At 34.4% G+C, this 21385-nt stretch overlaps 2 protein-coding genes across 2 annotated transcripts; one reads left to right on the forward strand and one right to left on the reverse strand.

Moving 5' to 3' along the window:
• Window positions 1-4044: 4044 nt before the first annotated feature.
• LOC110609756 (pumilio homolog 2) lies at window positions 4045-11453 on the reverse strand. The gene is made up of 9 exons (XM_021749545.2): window positions 10205-11453; window positions 7523-9057; window positions 7292-7433; window positions 7093-7200; window positions 6486-6698; window positions 6292-6402; window positions 5376-5570; window positions 5020-5194; window positions 4045-4533 (listed from the first exon to the last, which is right to left on the reverse strand). The coding sequence occupies exons 1-9, from the start codon at window positions 10874-10876 to the stop codon at window positions 4496-4498; spliced, it is 3189 nt and encodes a 1062-aa protein (XP_021605237.1). The 5' UTR covers window positions 10877-11453; the 3' UTR covers window positions 4045-4495.
• A 7690-nt stretch (window positions 11454-19143) lies between these two features.
• On the forward strand, window positions 19144-20919 carry LOC110609586 (E3 ubiquitin-protein ligase RDUF1). The gene has a single exon (XM_021749271.2). The coding sequence runs from the start codon at window positions 19249-19251 to the stop codon at window positions 20395-20397; it is 1149 nt and encodes a 382-aa protein (XP_021604963.1). The 5' UTR covers window positions 19144-19248; the 3' UTR covers window positions 20398-20919.
• Window positions 20920-21385: the final 466 nt, after the last annotated feature.

Below are 21385 nucleotides of genomic sequence, written 5' to 3' on the forward strand. Positions count from 1 at the left end.
ATTATAATATAACTCTATTTTTCAATTAATATGGATAATTTCAAACTATTTCACGATTATTTATTTAGATTATTTAAATAATTTTGATATATATATATATATATATTGTAACTTTTAGCGAAAATATTTTTGCTATGATTTTATTCGGAATATACATTTATCTATTGTATAATTTTTTTTTCATATATGATCATCAATTTGTAGAATTGTAGAACCAAATAGACATATTTAGTAAATTTAATTATTATTTATAAATATATAAAGCCATATAATTTTAGACTTTCTAAATAAAACAATTATCTAAGTCGCTATGATTTTAAACAAGAATTATTAATTTTACAAATTACATGTAATTTCTAATTAAGTTTTATACAATATAAGTTCACTTTTTTTCTTTTTCATCATAAAGAAAAAAAATTAATCCAAGAAAAGAGATTTTATTCGATAGTTTGAATGAAATGGTTTATACATTTAGATCAATTTGAACTTGTTATATTTATGCATGTACAATATCATAATGCAATCTCTATGTTCTAATTGTTATTTTTGTTTATATTTCCTTAATATGATTTTTATAAAAAAAATGTCACTTTTAGTTTTAATAATACTACTTAATTTTTTTTTTAATTATATTCGACAAAGAAAAAAAAACTCTTTAATTATTTTTCTCTCTTAATTTTCACTCTTTCATACGTGAGCATGTGTACTCGTAAATCCTCCATGGTTGTGAAACAAGAAAGTGAATGATAAAAGGAGCTTCGGGATTCAACTATGCAACTTGAAGTTAAGGATTCTAACATTGAAGAATTGCAAGTAGAAGCCTTGATAGTCCATGTGCTTCTAAAAAGGCAAATATTGGTGTTGAGTTTCTTTAGAGACTATCTCATTCAAAGAAGAAAATGTGGTATACTTTTCTAATGAAATTCTCATTCTCATTCTCTTTCAACTAAATGAGTTATCATAATATAGGAATTATTAGCATTATATTAATATGTCAATTTTATTAAATTTCGAGGTCTTAAATGTAAATTACTCTTCCTACAGTAAGTAGCACATTTTTTAGTATAAAACTGTTGCCTTATCCACTTTCCTCGGAATTGCAGTATTGCCATAAATATTATTGTTTTTTTTTTTTTTTTTTTTTTTATTTGCAGACTATGTCATGCAAATGTAAGCCAATTACTTTTTATAAAAAACAATATGCTCAAGTGGCAACCCACAATGCTCTAATTTGACATTACTTGATGAAATTACTTTTATAAAAGGGAATATTGGTCTCATATATAAAATTATTAGTTAGTGTTTTAATTTTTAATAGTATATTAAAATATATATGAAATTTTAAAAAATTATAAATTAATTTTTAATTTTAATTATTAAATATTATAAAAGTATTAAATTAATTAATAAATTTTTTATAATATTAAAAAATTAACTAATAAATTTTTTTAAATAATAAAATATTTAACTGTTAAAAAAAATAATTAATTTTCATAGATGCTGCGTCCTTTTGACATTTATGTTAATCAAAACCTTCTTTTCTTTCACAATTTCACTCGCTTCCGTTCCAGCCATCTCACTCTCATTCCTCCTCCTTCCTCTTCTTCTTCCTCATCTTCTTAAATCTTTTTGTTGAATCTATGTGTGTCACTCCCACTTCCCTCTTTGGTGATGTCCATCTTCATGTTTAATTAGAAGAACGAACCCTCACTGGTGATTGAGCCATTCATAAACGAAACGAAGCCTTGTTGACGTCTTCTCTATTTAAATCAAATCTTTTTAAACTCAGCAAAATCTCTTCACTGAACTCCTTATTGGCCTAGGGCCTGAAAAAGTAAGTATTTTCCTTTTTAATTCTTTTATGGACGCTGGGTTAGGAAGTAACCCTTCTTGGAGGTGGAAGAGCTTAATTTGGAGGGAGAGAGGTACTTAGAAAAGGCATGAGGTGGCAAGTGGGAAATGGACAATCAATCTTGTGTAAAACGGAAGCCTGGATCCCAAGCTGCTATCCAGAATTGCCCAAAGTGAAGTCTCACCATGATCCAACTATCCATGGGGTAGCTCAACTACTGGAAGAGGATTCTTCAGCCTGGAACTAGTCCACCCTTCACAGTAGTTTTCTCAAAGAAGAGGTGCAAAGGATCGGAGTCAATCTTGCATCAACATTCAGAGGGGCAGACCACCTTATGTGTAATCACACTAAATATGGTCACTACACCGTGAATTCGGGCTACTACGTAGCAAAGGAAGTGGTTGAAGGAGTGAGTGTCAAACAAGAGGCAGGCCCGAGTCCCTCCTGTCCTATTATGATAGAAGCTTTGGCAGTTGAAATTATCCAAGAAAATGGTAGTTTTCAGTTGGTGCCTTATTTGAAGAGACACTTCCAAGTATGGAACTCCTCCTTCACAGGAGGCTAAACCAGCTACCGAAGGAGTGTCTCCATTACGGGAAGGTGGAATCCTTAAGCCATATTTTCTTCAGCTGCCCAAAAGCTATTAAAGTTTAGTTCCAGTCTCCCCTCGGTCTTAGGTCAACCAACTTGCATGGCAACACCATAGCAAACATTTAGACGAAGTGATTACAACCTTAGAGAGTCACGAACAGAGTGATATGTTGATTACAACCTTTGTCTTCCTGCTATGACATGTCTAGAGAAAAAGGAACTCCTACAATTTTTAGCACTGCACCACCCGAAGCTGTGAGGTAAACTGAAGGAGCACTGAAACACCATGTTGACTTTCTTGATGCCCAGCACGTCCGATACCTACAACGGTGATGAATACAATGCCAAGTTTAAACCTCATTTCCGTAGATTACTCTCAGAAGTAACTTAGATGCTTCAGTGAATTGTCACACAAAATATGAAGCCATTGCAAGAGATCACCAACTCCAACCTAAAGGCTAGTTGTGCAAGAAAATTCAAGCAATTATTGAACCCTTTTATCCGGAGGCACTTGCTTGTCAGAAGGCTCTCTTCTTGAGTCGTTTTAAAGGCTTATCAAGTTGATCAAGGGGAAGCTAAATTCACCTCCATTAGAGATATTAGAGATACAAAACATTCTCAATGATGTTAATTTACTTTTTGCCAACTTCCAATACATTTCCTTTTATGACGTTCCTGGACTTTGTAATCAAGCTGTCCATAGTTTGGATTCTTACACACTTAAGATGACTCCTTTCTAGTTAATCGTTGGCAACAAATCATCTTTGTAACTTCTTTCATATCTCCTATGGCCTTTAATGAATCCTTATCTTCAAAAAACTAGTACTAATAAAAATAATAATAATAATATGGAAGGATATGTTCACTCGTCACTAACAAGCAAAATGGTAATGAAATCAAATGAACTGCATAAGCAACATACCTTGGAAAAAAGCCCAACCTTTCTTCACCCCTTAAAATGGTAAAATGTAAATAGTTACATCCGTCGCTCTGGCTCTGCTTGTGAAGGGAGCTAACGGCTATTGCCTATCGCATGTCCATATCTCCCCTCTATTACCAGCACTCGTTTCCTCAACCTTATCTTTTCACCACCTACAACTTAGCTCTGCGCTTCACTTCCTCATCTACTCTCAGAATTTTTTTTTTTTAATCGGAATACTCCTCTCAGATTGAAACTAGCTATACCCATCGATTTTCAAAAACTTCGCGAGAGCAAAACTTACCTATATTTATGTATTGAAAATGGTAGAAATTTATTTTCATTTTCCTAGACCCAAAACGTTCAAAAGTAAAATGAATACATTTAACATTTTAAAAATAAAAATGTCATCTTCATATCATTATCTATGTAAAGTTCTAACTTAAATAATTTAAAGCCACGACTTAGTAATTTAACATCACCATACTTAAATATCTTATAATTTCCAAATAAAATTGGTAGATCATATGAATTCATGACCAAGTAAAAATTATTTCAAAGTCGGCTTAGAAGAATCTTGAGGCAAAAGATTAGGCTTTTTCTTGGCTAAAAGAAAACAATAAGAAAAAACATAACCTGCGCAGTTATAGACATACATTAATTAGAAAAAAAAAAAAAAAGATACAAGTAAAAAAAATGTACTTTTAAAGGGAGGAAGGTAAAGTCAAATACCGATACATGAAAGGAAAACTCTGACTGGCCTCACCTAACATTAACAGCTCTCCACACTCCGACATTTGTACAGTCATCTTCACGTTTAGTCTACCTCATACATTTCATCATTTTTCTTTTTACACCCTTAACACACTTTGTATAGTCATTTTTATCTCCTCCTTGCAGGGGTATCAGGCGTATTCAACATCTGAACCTCAGCTTCCTCAACTCCTCTATGTATAAACCTTAAAGAAACTACACAATGTACAGTTTCTGGTACAAGCAACCTTGTTTATTTTCAATCAGCTCATACCTCTCTAAAAGGATAAGTAAAAACATAGCTCTGGATACGCGAAGGAAGATCGGGATGAAGCTCACACTAGCCTCTGTTAGCTGTACAGACTCCCTTCCTATGCCACCTAAGCAGGGTGCAGAGACTGTGCTGCAATTCTCCTCTCTGCATACAATTCAAGCCACTAATTAGCGAGCTACATTGACATGGAAGAAATTGTAAACTTTTACATACCAACCCACTAGAAGAGTACTGAGAAAGAAATTGTTCGCAATACATGCATACGAAAATTCTGTTTCAGTGTCCATAAGCAGGGAAGTTATGATTATTAGCATTCTTAGAGCCTTGAGAACAAGAGTTGCTTTTAACAGCCATGACAAAAGCCAAACAGTTTCACTTCTAGGATGTACAAGCACAATGGAGAAAAAGGCTTTAGTTTTCTCCCTCAGCAATCCCTTTTTCCATTTTTGTGTTAATGGGGATTTATGCCAACAACATTAATTTGGACTACATGCTAACATGTGCCACATAACAATTGCTAAACAGTGAGGGTGGTATAATTCCCCAAACTTCCCCTTTCAGGGCGATCATAGCTTACCCAAAGTGCAAGCATACAAGTTTCTGAAAAATCATTTACAAAAGAGAGAATACCTCCAGCAGCAACAAGTTTCTCTACACGAGCAACAATATGCTTTCCATAAGTATACTTCTTCAATGCATTCAAGTGAACTTTTATTCGCATAAGAATCAACTCGCGTTGTTGGTCATCACAAGTTTCGAGCACTTTTTGCACAACATAGTTTGCAAATTGATCTTTCATCATTGCCTGGATACATACAGAAGGAGGGGGAGGGGTAAAAGGAGAGAACAGAAACATGATTATCCCCACCATGATATCATATGCTTGCAGCAGAATGACAAAAATTCTGAACTTTCTTTACGTGAAACAATCAAAATTTTAATGTTATTGCATTCTAGTTTGTAATAAGATGTCAGAAATCCCAAACCTGAAGCGGCTCATTTTCATCAGTGGTTCCAAGCATCTCATTCACCAGTAACTCTCGTTCACTGGGGCCACCAAAAGTTAAACACTTCTCCACAACATTGGAGGCAAACTTCTGCTGACTCATCTGAACTATCTTCCCAGCCAACTCCTTAATAATAGCAGATCGTTCATGGGGTTTTCCATGCTCCAGTACATGCTGTTGTTAAAGAACAAGCATTATAGATTAACTAAAACAATAAAGAAAAACACTTAAAGACATGGATATACAAAACAACACTCTGGGAGTCCAACAGAGCCAGAGGAAAGGCAGAAAATGGCTTTGGAAGGAACTTTTACAATACTTTTTCCTCCCTTGAGAAGTGAGAATAAAGACATAGAGCTGCAGTCTGGCACCTTATTAATGAGTTTCTCAATGCCATTATAAGCATCACACTTGCTTATATAATACTATTACTCATCAAGTTAGCTGGCAAGCCGAACATCATAAAAGTATCAAACTTTCTAGAGAACAACATGATAACATGCGACTTTGTACTCTAATGATGACTTGTACTTGGTGAGTCCAGACCACCAGTAAAAGAACAGCCTTCCCAAAGGGGATAACAGAAGAAATTAATTAACAAACTATGGCTCCTGACACATAGAATGACTTATGAGAGATGCAGAAATTAGATCTAAAAATTCCAATCTTAAAGTTCATTCAGCATTCTTCCCCTTCATTAAAGGAGAGGATATAATATTTCCAACCATTATTACATCCTATCATCTCAAGAATACAACATACTTCTTTTCTACAACCAACACAGGACGTCGGAACCAGTACTCCCACCTAACACAAAAATCATACCCATGCTCTCTCTTTTGAGAATTTAATTGGCATAAAAATTGGTAAGAGTTTGCAGGGAAAGGTAACCAACCTGAACAACATAGTTGCCATACTGATCTTGTGCCAACATGCTAACAGCTCCTAAAATCTCATCCATGACTTTACTTTGTGTTTTTGGATCCTTGCAGTGCTCCAATATCCTCTGTTAATAAGAGAGAATGTTTTCCAGTCATTCCTCCAGAGAGGTCCAGTAAACTCAAAATAACCAAGAAACAATTTATGAACCTGTATCACACGGCACCCATATGGATGGGTGGAGAGGGTCACAACTTGATCAAAGAATGTTGAGACAATAAATTGGATATTTTCTTCAGGAACACACTCGATACACTTTTGGATGACATGGTTCCCATTCTGGTCACGTACACAGCGCGTAACATGACCATCAAGCTCTTCAACCATTTTAATCTTCTGGTCTATGTCAACAACCTCAATGGCCTGAACAGTTTAAACAAACATTACAATCAAATTTTCAGCAGCAGGACATATATTATCCTAGTTCAGTAGGTGTATTCTAATAAATTACTCATTTTCAACTCAGTGTGATACTCAAGCATGGAACCAATACATAGACAATGCTCTTCACCTCAGAATATAATATGTAGTCACTATCAGGTGTGTAGCTCACCTCCTTGTGCAATAAGTGGCCATTGTCCACCACCCCAGTAACACATGTCAGTTTGGCCAAACCATTTCCCTTATATTTATATGACATGTAGTTGCACTTGTATTTCTCAATGTCATTTATGGCTCATAAATTTATGATATAATGATAGAGCAGAACATAGAAAATTTTATTAAAACGGAATCAAGAGGAAGAATATTATAGTACCTTCTGGATCACTCGACAACCATACATTTGAAGGCTAAGAGTTAAAACATGACCAAAAAGGTTGCCAGCTAGTTCTCTTCTCTGAGAAGGAAGTCCGTGCTCAAAAAACTATAACCAAACAAACAGTTACATTTTGCAAGTACAGTAAAATACATAAAAACAAAACTTGACATATCAAGAAGCAATAGAGATACCAGACCTTCTGAATTACATAATTGCCAAACACATCAGTCATTAAAGCAAGAGCATGGGGCATGATTTCCTGATAAACCATGTTTTTCTCATCAATTGTGGCTGTCTCAAGTTTTTGTTGAATGAAACGACTACCATACTGGTCAGCACTGCTCAAATAAGATGTTAATGCCACAGAAACAAATTAGATACTTAAATTAATGATAGAACATAAAATGATTTTATGAGCAGAAATTACCTGAACTCAACAACATGGCCAGCAATTTCAGAAAGTTCAAGACACTTGGTCTTGTTGCTCTTAAACTCCTCCAGAAGAGTTGATGGGAGGCTTTCATCCACTTTAGCAGTTCCATCCAAATGCCATGGTCCCACAATGCCCCCAGCTAAGTTCCTCATCCCAGAAGGAAAACGCATATTCAGCTCATTATGTCTGATTGGGCTACCAGGTCCAACTGGGGAATTTGAGATAACAGGACTTGCCAGGGGACTTCCAGGATATGACATGCCAACACCAAAGGCAGGATTCCCGTAATAGCCATGATGATTAGAAGCACCAGATTTACCACCCATTGGGACACCATACTGAGCTTTCTGAGAAGATAAAAGAGCTCCAACATATGCTTTCTGTAGTTCAAGTAAATTCACATAAGAATTACCTAAGTAGCTCCTATCAACTGAGGGATCATTAAGAGCTGCAAGCTGGGCAGCAGCATACTCAGGAGTCCTCAAGTACTGGAGATATAATGGATCAACAAAAGGTGCCTGAAGGGTACTCCCAGCCATTGGACTACCCACTCTTCCAAGATTATGCAACTCAGGAGCAGCAGCTGTTAGATTTGCTGTGGACCCCAGTCCTCCAAGCATTCTTGAGTCCATTCCTGGAGCTGCCACAGCCGATGCTGCAGCAACATTTTCAAACAACATTGGTAGATTACCAGTGCCAAGTTGGCTAGCCATCATAGAAGGCAAAGCTGAATTGACAGGATATCCGCTGAACCCATAGTTTGGAAGAGATGAATTCAAATTATCTAGATGCTGATACTGACCAGGTAAGCCCCCACCACTATTAGGAGTGGAGTTCGGTGATCCCTTCATGTAAGAATTACCAGAAAGAGCACCAGACTTTTGCAGTTCAACCTGCCTATCAGCTACCAAGGACGAGCTGTTCAGGTCTGGCCCACTGCCATTGCTCTTACTCAAATCAGAGTAGGATATCTTTGCTGATTGAGGGAGAGAAGACATATGTAAATTTCTAGGCTCAGCCTTCTTTAGGTAGGCATTTTGCTTCATATGATTCTGACCTCCTTGGAGACCAAAGATATCAACATCCGTTCGATTTTCTTCATCTATCACACCATTGGTTGACAAATTGATGCCAGACAAAGCAGCTGCCAAATCTGTAGACTCACCTATGCTAGAAGAAACACCACTGAATGCCTTTGAGCCATTAATACCTCTCTTTTCAGATGAAGTAGCCCTCCCTTGTCCAATAGGAGTAGGGCAAGGGCTAGGGGCCCTGGCAACAAGTTGAGGATCAGGAGTAGTACTTCTAGACAAGGAAGAACCCACAGCAGCAGCATAACTATAAGATGTAGGTGGACCAATATTTTGGACATCAGATGAGCCCTGACCATTTGAACCAGCAGAAGACAGCTCATGGCGCAAATGAGCCAGCTCAGCTTCAGCTGAAGCTACACTCTCAACATTCTCATTAAATGCATTAGAAGGGCGGGAAGGGTGCCCTGTTACAGGAGTTGCACGCCCCAAATCATCCTGCATGAATACAAGATTTTACATCACAACAATAATATTGGAAAGCATAAGAAATAGAACACATGTAAGATCCATATCAGAGAATTAGTGAGGAACTAATAAAAAAAACCTCAATATTTCAGAACACATTTTAAGGCAATGGTCAAAAGAATTAATAGAATCCCCCCCCCAGGCCAAACATAGCCCGTCTAGAATACAGATATAGTCAATAGATTAGGTCCAAGAAATAAGAATGCAAAGTTGAATGTTGCTGAATGATAAAAAAGCCTTAAGATTCCACAAGAATAATGCAAGGGTCATTTGTGAGAAAATAATCTAGAAGTAATAGTCAAGCTATTTGTGCGTATTCCATTTTTCCTTACAAGTTGTGTCTGAAGCAATAGGCTAAAAGAACTACTGAAAGAACAGCTAAAACCCTAAAACTGGATTTTATCATAGCAGTCCATAAAAGGAGTCAAATCCTCAGGAATATGGAATGCACTTTAAAGTGGCACTCACAAGTCGAGGCTCAACTCTGAGGCACATGCCTCAATAAACCTTTAATATCAATATTTTCAGCTTTCAAGAAAAAGTCAAGCTAATGAAAACTAGTCATCAACTTAAGTGGCTGCTGCAAGAAGGATTAGATCTACATCGTAAAAGAGATGCTTGCACACATTATTCCAGGTTTATACACCTAAATTCATGCACACTAGAGAACATATAGAACATCACTGAATCAGAACTGCATGTAAAATGCATCCTATGTAACCCATAACGTAGGCCATCACAGCATAAAAACGACTGAATGCTATACTGAACAAATTGTCATAACTGGTAAAGTTTATCAAAGGACATAAACTAATTTTGAAGTATTAGAAAAAAAAAAAAGAAAGAAAGAAACAATAATAACTGAAAACAAGACACAACACATTTGTACTTCTGCCATAAACCTTTTATATAATTTCAATCCATAAATGGAATTTCCTCAAGGGTAGATTGACATTTTTGCATCAAATGCCAATAGGAAGCAACAATAGCCACAGCATACAACCCATGGAAATGAATGCCATTTACACTAAAGCTGTGATAAAGAAATAAAGTAAACAACACCACAGGAGTTGGCATCAAATTCACAATCAAAAAGCAAATAGTAGGAATGAATCACCTGAAAGATTTCTGCAAGACTCTTCTGCTTAGTCCCAAGCCCTAAACCAGGTAAACCAATCAGCCCATCACCACCCCACTCTGTGGAGCTACGAACATTATCAGTCTCAACCTCACTCTCTTGTTTCCTTGAATCAAATCCTGGTGGCATGGAGAACAGAGATCTTCCACTCCCATTATCAGCCCTATTAACTCTCCTCCTATCCCCAATCCCACCTAAAACCGAACTCCCTCCACCCTTCAATCTCTGTGCAAACCTCCAATCCTCCCTGGAAAGCAAAGGAGGTGGAAGCCTAGGGTTCAAATTCACATTTGAGTAATAGTACGATAAATAAGCTGGATCAGACCTAAGATCCTCCTCTGACACAAGCCCATTCCTATTTTTGCTATTAACAAACTCAGCAAAGGCAGCAGCACCACCGCTGCTGCCTCCACCACCTAGCAAGCCCCCAACTGCACTCAATGAACCCTCCACAGTTGGAGGCGCAGAACCACTTCTGTACAAATTGAGCTCCCTCTCAAGATCATCAGCCTCTTGCCTACGTTGCTCACGCAGCAACAACCCTATTTCCTTCTCTAAATCATCACCTAATGATCCGTCATTAGTTCCTATCATCGGCCGTCTACCCAATTCAGATAACATATTCAAAACTCCAATTTGATCATTACCCATGATAACAACTTGAAAACTGTTTAATACCCAGTACCAACAATCACAACCTAAATCCTAAAGTTCCCCAAAAGCGAGAACTTTCTTCGTTTAAAGCAGCTAAACACCATATATACAGGTCCAAGAAGCTAACTTTAACAACAAAAGATCAAAACTTTCTATCACCTAAACCTCTACCAAAACAATATTCCCAATCCTAAACTACAAACCTCGATTATTAGCCACAAAATAATTAGAAATCGAAATATGTTTTACTGCCTACAATCGATTTCCTAATGTAAATTAGACAACTTTGGCGAACCGTGTTTCCATGTAAGAGCAGGCAATAAAACAGACAGGAACAAGAATCTAAGAAGAGAAATTGCTATGAGGAAACAAGAAAACCCAGTGAGGCATATCAGCGGAGAGAATATAAACTATAGATGAATGGAACGGAGAAAGCGAGAAAGAAAGAGTTATAATAAACGGCTGAGATCAAACTGGCGGCGATTGGTTCTTGCAAGAACCCTTAGGGTTTTGTTCCATATCAAGCCAGGATTAAATACGGTAAGATTGGTAGCAGTGAAAACTCCATCTTGGGTTTTTCTTTTTCTTCTTTTTAATTTTCTGATTTTTTTTTTAAATTCTCTTAAAATAAACAAAAATATATATATTTTTTGGGATTATTAAATTTGTGTTAAAAATTAGGTTAATTGACCAAGTGATAACCGACTGATGTAAAGAAATTGAGAATAAATAGACGGAGATTATGATATTTCGTTCGCCTCGTGCTCCAGACTCCAGAGCGGGAATCTTTAACTGACACGTCAGCTCATTACAGATTCTCTCCTTTTCGCTGCCCATGTCCTAACTTATGCCGTATTTAATAATACAGTCAAATTTTCAGGCTGTATGTGTGATTGTAAATTACCATGCTTATTAGAGTAGGGCCTTTTGCAAATTTTAGTGGGATTATAGTTTTCAACGTTGGATTTATTATTTTGGTTTAGCCTATTAAGCTTTAAACAATTTAGATTTTTATTCTTTAAATTTTTTGAGTTTGAGTTAATAAAAAAAAAATTTCTAACACCATATTAAATATTAATAAATTTAAATTTAATTCAATTTAAAAATATCAAAATTAAAAATAATTTAAATATAATATTATAAAGAGATTTATAATTTAATTTCTGAATATTATCATTATTAATAAGTCAGTCCCTATATTTTTAAAAATCTATTAAAATATTTTTATCTTTTCTCTCCATCAATAAAAGACTTTTCGTCTATTTTTACCTAAACTAAATTACCGCTCATTTTCCTCCTCTCGTCCTCTTTTTTCTTTTTCTTTATTGATTCTTTCTCGTCTTTTTTTTCTTTTTGGATTCTTCTTTATTTCTTTTCTTTTTCTTTTTTTATTATTCTTTTTATGCTTGTTTTTTGAGAAGGAGGAGAAAATATAAAGACGTTTTAATAAATATAAAAAAATATAAGAATATTTTAATAGATATAAGAAAATATAAAAACGTTTTAATAGATTTTTAAAAATATAAAAACTGACTTATTAATAATAGCAATATCTAAAAACTAAATAAAAGTTTTTATTTGATATTTCTCTCTCATTTTTTATCTATTTTTAATGAAATTCATAACATCTATTTTTAATGAAATTAGTTATGAATGACTATTTCATTTAACGGAAAGAAAAGAAATGACGTTTTAATATATTTTTAAAAATATAAAAAATTTACTTATTAATAATGGTAATATTCAGTTACTAAATTATAAATCTCTTAATATTATATTATAAATAACTTAAAATAATTAATATCAATACTAATATTAATATAATTTTTATAAGTATAGTTATATAAATTTAATATATAATTAAATAAATTTAAATTAATAAAATAAAATAATAAATTAAATAAAAAATTAAATTTATAATTTAAATTAATTGAAATGCGGATAATGCCCTTCAAATTTGCGGTATATATTATATATTGCGTTAAAAATGCTCGTAGATTGGTGGTATCAGTCTGTACATACTTTTTTAGTTGTTACCGAGTACACAATAACATTTAATTTTTTAAAATTTTTTTATCACATTTTAAAGTAAATATTTACTCTCATTTTCAATGATTTAGTGAGTTCTTAACCTGCATTATATATCAATTTAAATAATTTATATATTATTAATTATAATAAAAATATAATTTTTATAAATATTTTAATTTTAAATTAAAGATTAAATCATTATAAAAAATTTAAATAATTTGATAATATAAAATTATTATATAATATGTTGCTCTTTTAATTATTAATTATTATATTTGAATAATTAATATTTATTATAATAAATATTTAAATTTTAGTTATATACATTAATAAATAAAAATATCAAAATTAAGATAATATTATTGAAATAAATTTAATTTTGATAATATTAAATTATTAAATAAAAAATTTAAATAAAAAAAATATTATAGGATAATAAATGATAATATGATTAAGTCATCCAAGAATGATAATTCAATTTTTTATGAAAGTATTAAAATATTATTATAATTTTAATTATTTAATAAAATATTTAAATTTATGAGCTTAAAATTATATAATACATATAGATATTCTTTTAAAATTATTAAAAATGATATTTAAATTTTAAAGTAGATGATAATTGAAGCAAATTTATAAGATAAAAATTATAAATTATTAAAGTGATAATTTGATAATATAAAATTATTAGATAATGTTATAAATAATTTGATAATTAAAAAAATCAAAATATAAATAATTTGCGAATATAAATTTTTAAAATAATATAGTGTTGTTTTAATTATTAATGATATATTGATAAATCATAATATTAAAAATCAACTTAAAATTGTTAACCATTTTAACTAATAATTAATAAAATTCATTCTGTACTCTTATAGAAAATTTGAAAAATTTACTATATTAATTTTAAAATTTAATGTTATAATATTAAAAAAAATAAAATAATGTAATATTTATTAAAGAAAATTAACAACATCAATCAACTTATTAAAAGATAATAATAAAATATTAAAAAATAAAATTATTTAATTTATAAAAATATATTAAATATTAGATTAATTATTAAGATAATATTAAAATATCACATAATAAATTTAAATTTTAAAATTTTTATTACTGTTTATACTTAAATTATTATAATTAATTTTTTTATTATAATTTAAATTTATAATATATATAACTAAATAAAATTTATAAATATTATAACCAAGTATAAAAACGTGAAACGGATATTGAACAACACTAGTATATCTAAATGGGTCAAGAACTATATAGATACATAAGAGTCAAAAGTCAAAACTAGCGATCTCAATTCCAAATTGATTGATTTTTCTCCAAAAGAATCTTTGAAAATCTGGATTAGTCTTTATTGACATGGCATTATTTAATGAAGTTGCCATGATGGAAGTAAATTAGGATTCAAAATTTCAACATCACACTCCTTAGTTGATGAGAGTAGGAGAGATGTCAATTATTCATTTTAGTTAATTTTTGATAAAAAATAACTATTGTGTCATTACAATCTAATTATATAGAAATTCATAGTTTTAACTTATAATTGAATTCTCTAAACCTTGCGTAGTTATGGCCAGAATAGCTAAAACTGGTTGATTCTTAACTATTGTGCTCAATGTTTATTTTATGTATATCATTTTTTTAAATATTAATAAAAGTCTAAATTAACATTTGTTATTTGTAAAACGGCAAAAACTTTCATGGAGGATTAGAAAATTTCAATTCGATTGTTACTATTTCTATAATGATCATATCTTATTGTATAAATTATTAATTATATATTTAATTTTTTTGGAGTCATACATACTGAAGTTTCTGTTATTTTTGATATTTTATAACAGAACAAAAGGTTAATTTTCACAAATTTAAAGTGGTATTTAATACTCTTGTAGGTGATTCTCTAAAGTGTTATTTAGCAGCTACTCCAGAGGTGCGAAGGGTAGATACACTTAAGATGTACTTAGTTTGCCTATGGTGATTAGGTGGAGCAAGAATCTGTTTTTCGACTCTGAAGGATAGAGTATGGCAGGGCTTACAAGGTTGAAAGGAGAGGTTACTGTCTATTGATTAAGGTAGTTGCTTAGGCTATTCCTACTTATATTATGCAATATTTTATGTTAACGGTTGGTTATGTAATAAGTTACGGGTTATGATTAGTCAATTCTGGTGGAGTCAATACCATATTGAAAGAATGATGTCTTATTGTTCTTGGCCTCAACTATGTCGATCAAAGGAGGAAGGTGGGTTGGGTTTTAGAGATTTTGATGCCTTCAATAAGGTCCTATTGGCCACGCAAGGGTAGCGAATTTTATAAAATCTTAAATCTATGGTTGTTAGATTGTTAAAGGCTCGTTATTTTTCTCGGTCTTCGTATCTTGATGCTGTTATATGTGCCAATTCTCAATTTTACATGACAGAGAGTATTTTAGCTGGAAGGGACATTTTAACACGAGGTCTCCGGTGGCAAATAAGAGATGGTATACAAGCTCATATCTAGTTGGATCCTTGGATTCCACTACCTTTAACTTTTAAAATTGTATCCCAACAACAAATTTTGCCACTCCATGCTAAGGTATTAAAATTAAATAACACCAATTTCAAGAGTTGGAATATTGAGTTTTTCAAAGATGTTCTCTTTCCGGTTAATGGCATTACTAATTTGATCCCCGGTTCCTTTAAAAGAATGTTTGGGTTTGACACTATAAGAAAAAGGGGCTTTATACGGATAAAAGTGAGTATTGCATTGCTCTTGCACTAAAACTGAATTAACAAGATATGGGCTCTTCTTATTCCTCCCCAACGTTAACTATATATCAACAATTGTAGAAATTGTTGGTTCCACCAAAGTTTCAGACCTTTGCTTGGCGTGCACTTCTGGGTATTTTACCCACTCGGAATTTTCTTCATGAGCATCTAGATTTCGTTTCTGCTTGTTGCCTTTGATGTGACTAGCCAGAGAGTTTTATCCATTTGTGCCGTGATTGCCCATGTTTGATAGGGTCTGATTTTCATGTGGTCTGGGCTGGGTTACTACAGTTTCTGGAGGTAGTTTCAAGTACTGATGGATGGGTATTTGTGACTTGACCTCAATGGAAGAGCTGTGTTTAGTAGTGTAGGTATATTATTAGATTTGGTGTGGACGGAATGAACTTATTTTTTATAAGAAAGAATAGAATCGGGCTAATTTAAGTTGTCGTGCTAACTGCTAAGACGATGCATGAATTCAGGGGATGTGGAAACAGCCGTTGACAGATGAGTCTCTCCTCCAGAAGGCTTAATAAAGATGAATGTAGATGAAGGGTTGTGGAGAACATATTGGTGAGCTTTGGAGAGGTGTTTCGGGATTTTCAAGAACAAATCCTAGTATGTGTTGCTAAATGGGTCGATGGCAGGTAGGAAGCTTGCTATTTGTGATGCTATGGCCATAGATTTCAAGCTGCAACTTGTTTTGAAGTTATGTTTCTTTTGAATCATTATTGAATTCGATTGTAAAAGCATTATTTGCAGTTGAGTGTTTCATTTAATAATACTTTAGGTGATGCCTTGCGTGATTCTCTTCTTCAAGTTTCACAGCTTCCACTCTGCATGTGGTCCTTTGTTAAGCAAGGTGGAAATATTCCTGCTCATGCGTTAGCTCATTTGATTTATGTTCCTAATTAAGTTTGTGTTTGAGTTGAGGAGTTATGAGCCTTTACTTGTTTTGAATGTTATTTCTTGGTTCATTTCTAATATTTTCGTTGGTTATATAAAAATATTAATTATTATTTAAGTTATTAGAATATTCACTTTTAATACTACAAAATACGCACTCGATCGCAAATACTTAATCCAATGAACTCATCGTACAAATGGCAAATGGGTTCTCAACATCAATATGATGTACGCTTAGTGAAGGGCCAGTGGACTAATTACATGATACCGTGGGCCGAGTCCTTGCAAGAGATCTAGCTTAAAAACCCACGAAAACCATTTATTTGATGGATTTTGGAGCCTTAATTTCTTTAATTTTTTCCCGAAATATTAAATTCATTAAAGCGAACTTGGGAAAAAGCCGAAGACAAAGGTTTGGTGAGGCACAATAATAGAAGAGAAAGAAAGATAATTAATCATTTTAGTGGTTACACACAGGTTTCATATGAGAAAAGGATAGCAAAACTAACCTACTCGACAATTCCTTGATACTCCACATTTTAATTAGTGGTTACACTGGACGTCTACGGGTACAGCAGATTCACGGAATTGGCTCTAGTAACAAGAAAGGTGTCTCCCTCCCCAAAGTGGCTGCAATGAACCTCTGCGCAATGCAAACTGGGAGCATTGTAGAGCAAGACCCTCCAGCACCAAAGCCTCAGCAATGGAAGTATAAATCTTGCAGCACCAATCCGAAGGTTTGTTCCTGATGATATTTGCTACTGCTCCTCCAATTCCCTTTGCGTGTGCAGCGACATCAAAGTTAATCTTTAAGAAATTAACATGCATGGTCGGCATCAAGGAACTAAGAGTTGTATTCCTAGCTGGTGGCAGTTGGGGGGAGGGGTCTCCTGAGCTGATGTAAATTCATCGAGATCTTCATGCAGATGGCTGTCTCTATTTTTGGCACATTTGGAAGATTAGCAGAAATGCGATCTAATGTTTTGGAGTTCCCAGGATTCCCCACAAGACACTATAGCAGCAGCTGGTTCAACATATTGATGAATTTATTTAGTTTAGCTGAGGAGACATAGTACCTGCACCGCCACCAGCTAGGAATCTTCATGGGTGGCCCCTAGTTTGAAGCATTGATTGTCTCTCAGTGAATTATATTTTCGTTTTCCAAATGAAAAAGAAGGGCTTTTTTTATAATACCTTTGAGAAAGTAAAATGGGAATTTAATTACAAGACAAATCTTCATGAGAAAAGAGTAGAGGACGATTTCAATTTTCAACCTAATCAAAATTAGCAATGCAAATATGGTAGGAAATGAAAAAAACGTTAATTAATGTCAAATTAATAATGAAATGTTGGTGGTAGTACTGCCTTTACTTTCTCTTGTAAACAAGTCATTATCACAATAATACAGCTTTTTGTAAAATGTTGAAAAAACTGTGGGAGCGGATGCTAAAGAAAGGCATCTCTAAACTTTAAAGACAGCATGAATGAAGGGCTTGAATTTGGCATATCGACTTTGAGCTTTTTTTTTTTTTTTTTGTCAAGTATACCTTTTTGATTTTATTCCATTTAAGTCAAGATTTCATTTCTTGCCTTTGATAGGTATTCTTCTTTTTCCGACATCTTTTAAAATTTTAGTGTTGATTATATGCTTTTGGTTTTATTGAATGAATTTCATTTCTAAATCCAATTTTTATGAAAATTTGAATAGAAACTTTTACATCTTAAAATTCACTAAATGATCCATTCTAAATATCTAACATTAAATTTCAAGCATTGAATATGAAGCCTCTTTCTTTTTTTTTCTTATCGACTCTGCATGCATATTCATATAAATGTGGATTGGTATAGTGAAAAAGGGGAACAATTATTACTTTTAAGGCGTGCGCATTAGGAGAAATATAGGCACAAAATCATTCCCCATTTTCACCCAAAAATCATGCTGTGCTAACTACACAACAATTGCTGCCCTTCTCCACATTTTGCCTTCTTTTTTACCAGCCTTCAACTATTGTTTACTGATAATTTAATTCATCAATAAAATTCTATTTATTGGTGGTTGTTTATGAGAAATACTATTATCTGACTGTTTAATATTATCCATTTAATAATTAATTATATAATTATTATTATAAATATATTTTAATCAATAAAACAAATAATATTAGAGAATTATTTGAAAAGTGATCGCCACGAACATTTTTCGTATATAATTTCAATAATCTCATTACCTTCATTTCCCATTTGGAGTCGGTCCGGTCTTTTGGCCAGGTGTAATGTAACCACACAACACCAATCCCCTTGCCTCGTTTCAGAATCTTCCTACGAGTTGCACTATCGCCGAGTTAATTAAAATTCAAACTCGCCGATTTTATACCGCCTCCCAGTCAACTTTTCCCTTCTACGCTCCTGCATAACGCGCCTCTTTGGTCCTTTCCATTACTGTCCGTGTCATTGTTTCTATTTATCTAAATCTGAGGGCGAAACTACAGAAACGAGTGAATTTCACGCGTTTTTTGAACTCTATCTTGCCCCTTTTTACACTGCCCCAGCGCCAGCCTTTAAAACCCAATTTCTCTTCTTTATTTTATCACTTCGTTAGACTTTTGCCTTTTTCTCTCTTGTTCTCTCGTCTCTTTCTTTTTGCTCGCCGGATCTGAAGTTTTTCAGTCATGTCGACGTCGACGTCTTATTGGTGTTATAGATGCACGCGCTTCGTCACCGTCTTGCTCTCTCCGGATAACAACGATGTCACTTGTCCTCACTGCCATGGTGGATTTATTGAAGAGATCGAAGCTAATTCCCAATCGGACAATCCACACCGTCGATTCATGTATATGTTATCGGATAACAACGGTAGTAACCGTCAGGACTCAGATCGGGTTCCCACCTTAAGATTTCGCAGGAATCGACGAAACGCAGGCGATCGTTCCCCGTTTAACCCGGTTATTGTCTTGCGTGGAACCGCCTCCGAAGAGAACGAGGAAGGAAGCAGCTACGAGTTTTACTACGACGACGGAACCGGGTCGGGTCTTAGACCAGTGCCGGCAAGTATGTCCGAATTTTTTATGGGATCTGGATTTGACCGTTTGCTAGACCAGTTAGCACAGATTGAAGTGAATGGTTTTGGGCGGGTAGGAAACCCGCCGGCTTCGAAAGCGGTGGTGGAGTCGATGCCCACGGTTGAAATAAATCAAACCCACGTACTAGCGGAGGCACACTGTGCAGTGTGTAAGGAGGCGTTCGAACTTGGTGGTGAAGCACGGGAGATGCCGTGTGCACATATTTACCACTCGGATTGCATACTCCCTTGGCTAGCAGTGAGGAATTCGTGCCCCGTTTGCCGCCACGAGTTGCCGGCGGATCAGCAAGAAAGCGAGAATTCGGGGGAATCGGATGAAATTGTTGGGCTGACCATCTGGAGGCTGCCAGGAGGTGGATTTGCAGTGGGAAGATTTAGCGGGGGAAGGAGGGGAGGCGAGAGAGAGTTTCCGGGCGTGTTTACAGAGATGGATGGTGGGTTTAGTGGAAGTGGTGGCGCTCCTAGGAGGGTTTCGTGGGTGAGTAGAACAAGTAGGAGGAGGGAGAGCAGTGGTGGTGGTGGGTTTAGGAGGGTTTTCCGTGGGTTGGTTTCGTTTTTGAGGAGGATTAGGTCTAATTCTTCTTCCTCTTCTACTACATCTTCGAGTTTGCATCCTGATCCTGAATCTGGTTCCATCAGTAGAAGTTCTAGTCACTCGAGTTCTGGGTTTGGTCGATATGTAAGCAGACGCAGAAGAGGCTTGGATTTGGAAGTTGAGAATGGGACCGAAAGGTGGTGATCGAAATTGAAAGGCACTATCGTACCCGAAGGTTCGGATTTATTTTTTCATCAATGTATATAGAATTTAATTGAATAGGCAAGAATCTCTTATTGAATTTAAGTTTCTATTCCTGATCAAGGCTTGCAAAGTCCAAAGAGAATATTTTTAATTTTAATCAGAATGGGGACAGGCAGAAAATTTGGTTGGCCCTTCATATGGCACAATTTTGTTGCGGTTCAGGAGAGATGGAAAAGATTAAAAATTGCAAAGGTTGTTTGAATTAGGAAAATTTGCAAATGTAGAAGAAGAAAAAGACAATTGAAATTTGTAAGCTTAATTATTTTTCTTTTTCTTTCTTTTGCATTCGTTATATGGAATTTGTTGATGTTTTCCCCCTCCGAAAACACACGCGCAGATACAGACAGTTTTCTGTTAATCGGATATGCCAGATTGAAACGTTATTCAAGTGGGAAAGTTTAGCTTCTGTTGAGATTATTTCTTGGATTTTAATGCAAATGGATTAAATCATATTTGCTGCCTAATCATGTTACTGTCTGCTGCCTAGTTTAATGAATATAATGGCACGTCTGATCCTTATCTTGACAAAACGACGTGCTTCTGGAATTGTGGCCCTGTTAGCACAAAAGCACCAATTTCATCATGTGCCTAGTTTTATGAGCTACTTTATCTTTTCCTCTGCTTATTATGTTGGGTCATGGGTGGTGGCTTTTAGCTGTGGAATTCAAACAGCGACACCCATGAATGTGCACTTGTGTGAACTGGGTGATCATGTGTGCATGCATAGAAACTGGTTAAATGTGAATGGATTAAAGGTGGTTTACCCAGTCCTTCCACGAGTGGAAATAGCTGTCCGTCCACATTGTATTATGTTAAAATCGTTTTGACTTGTCCATTCAAACAAATCCAGCGTGGGTTTTTGATTTTTCAAGCCATAACTGTATTCATATCTTTATTAGCTATGGCTGCATTATTAAAAAGCTTTTCT

Source organism: Manihot esculenta, chromosome 2, assembly GCF_001659605.2.
Source record: "Manihot esculenta cultivar AM560-2 chromosome 2, M.esculenta_v8, whole genome shotgun sequence".
NCBI lineage: Eukaryota > Viridiplantae > Streptophyta > Magnoliopsida > Malpighiales > Euphorbiaceae > Manihot > Manihot esculenta.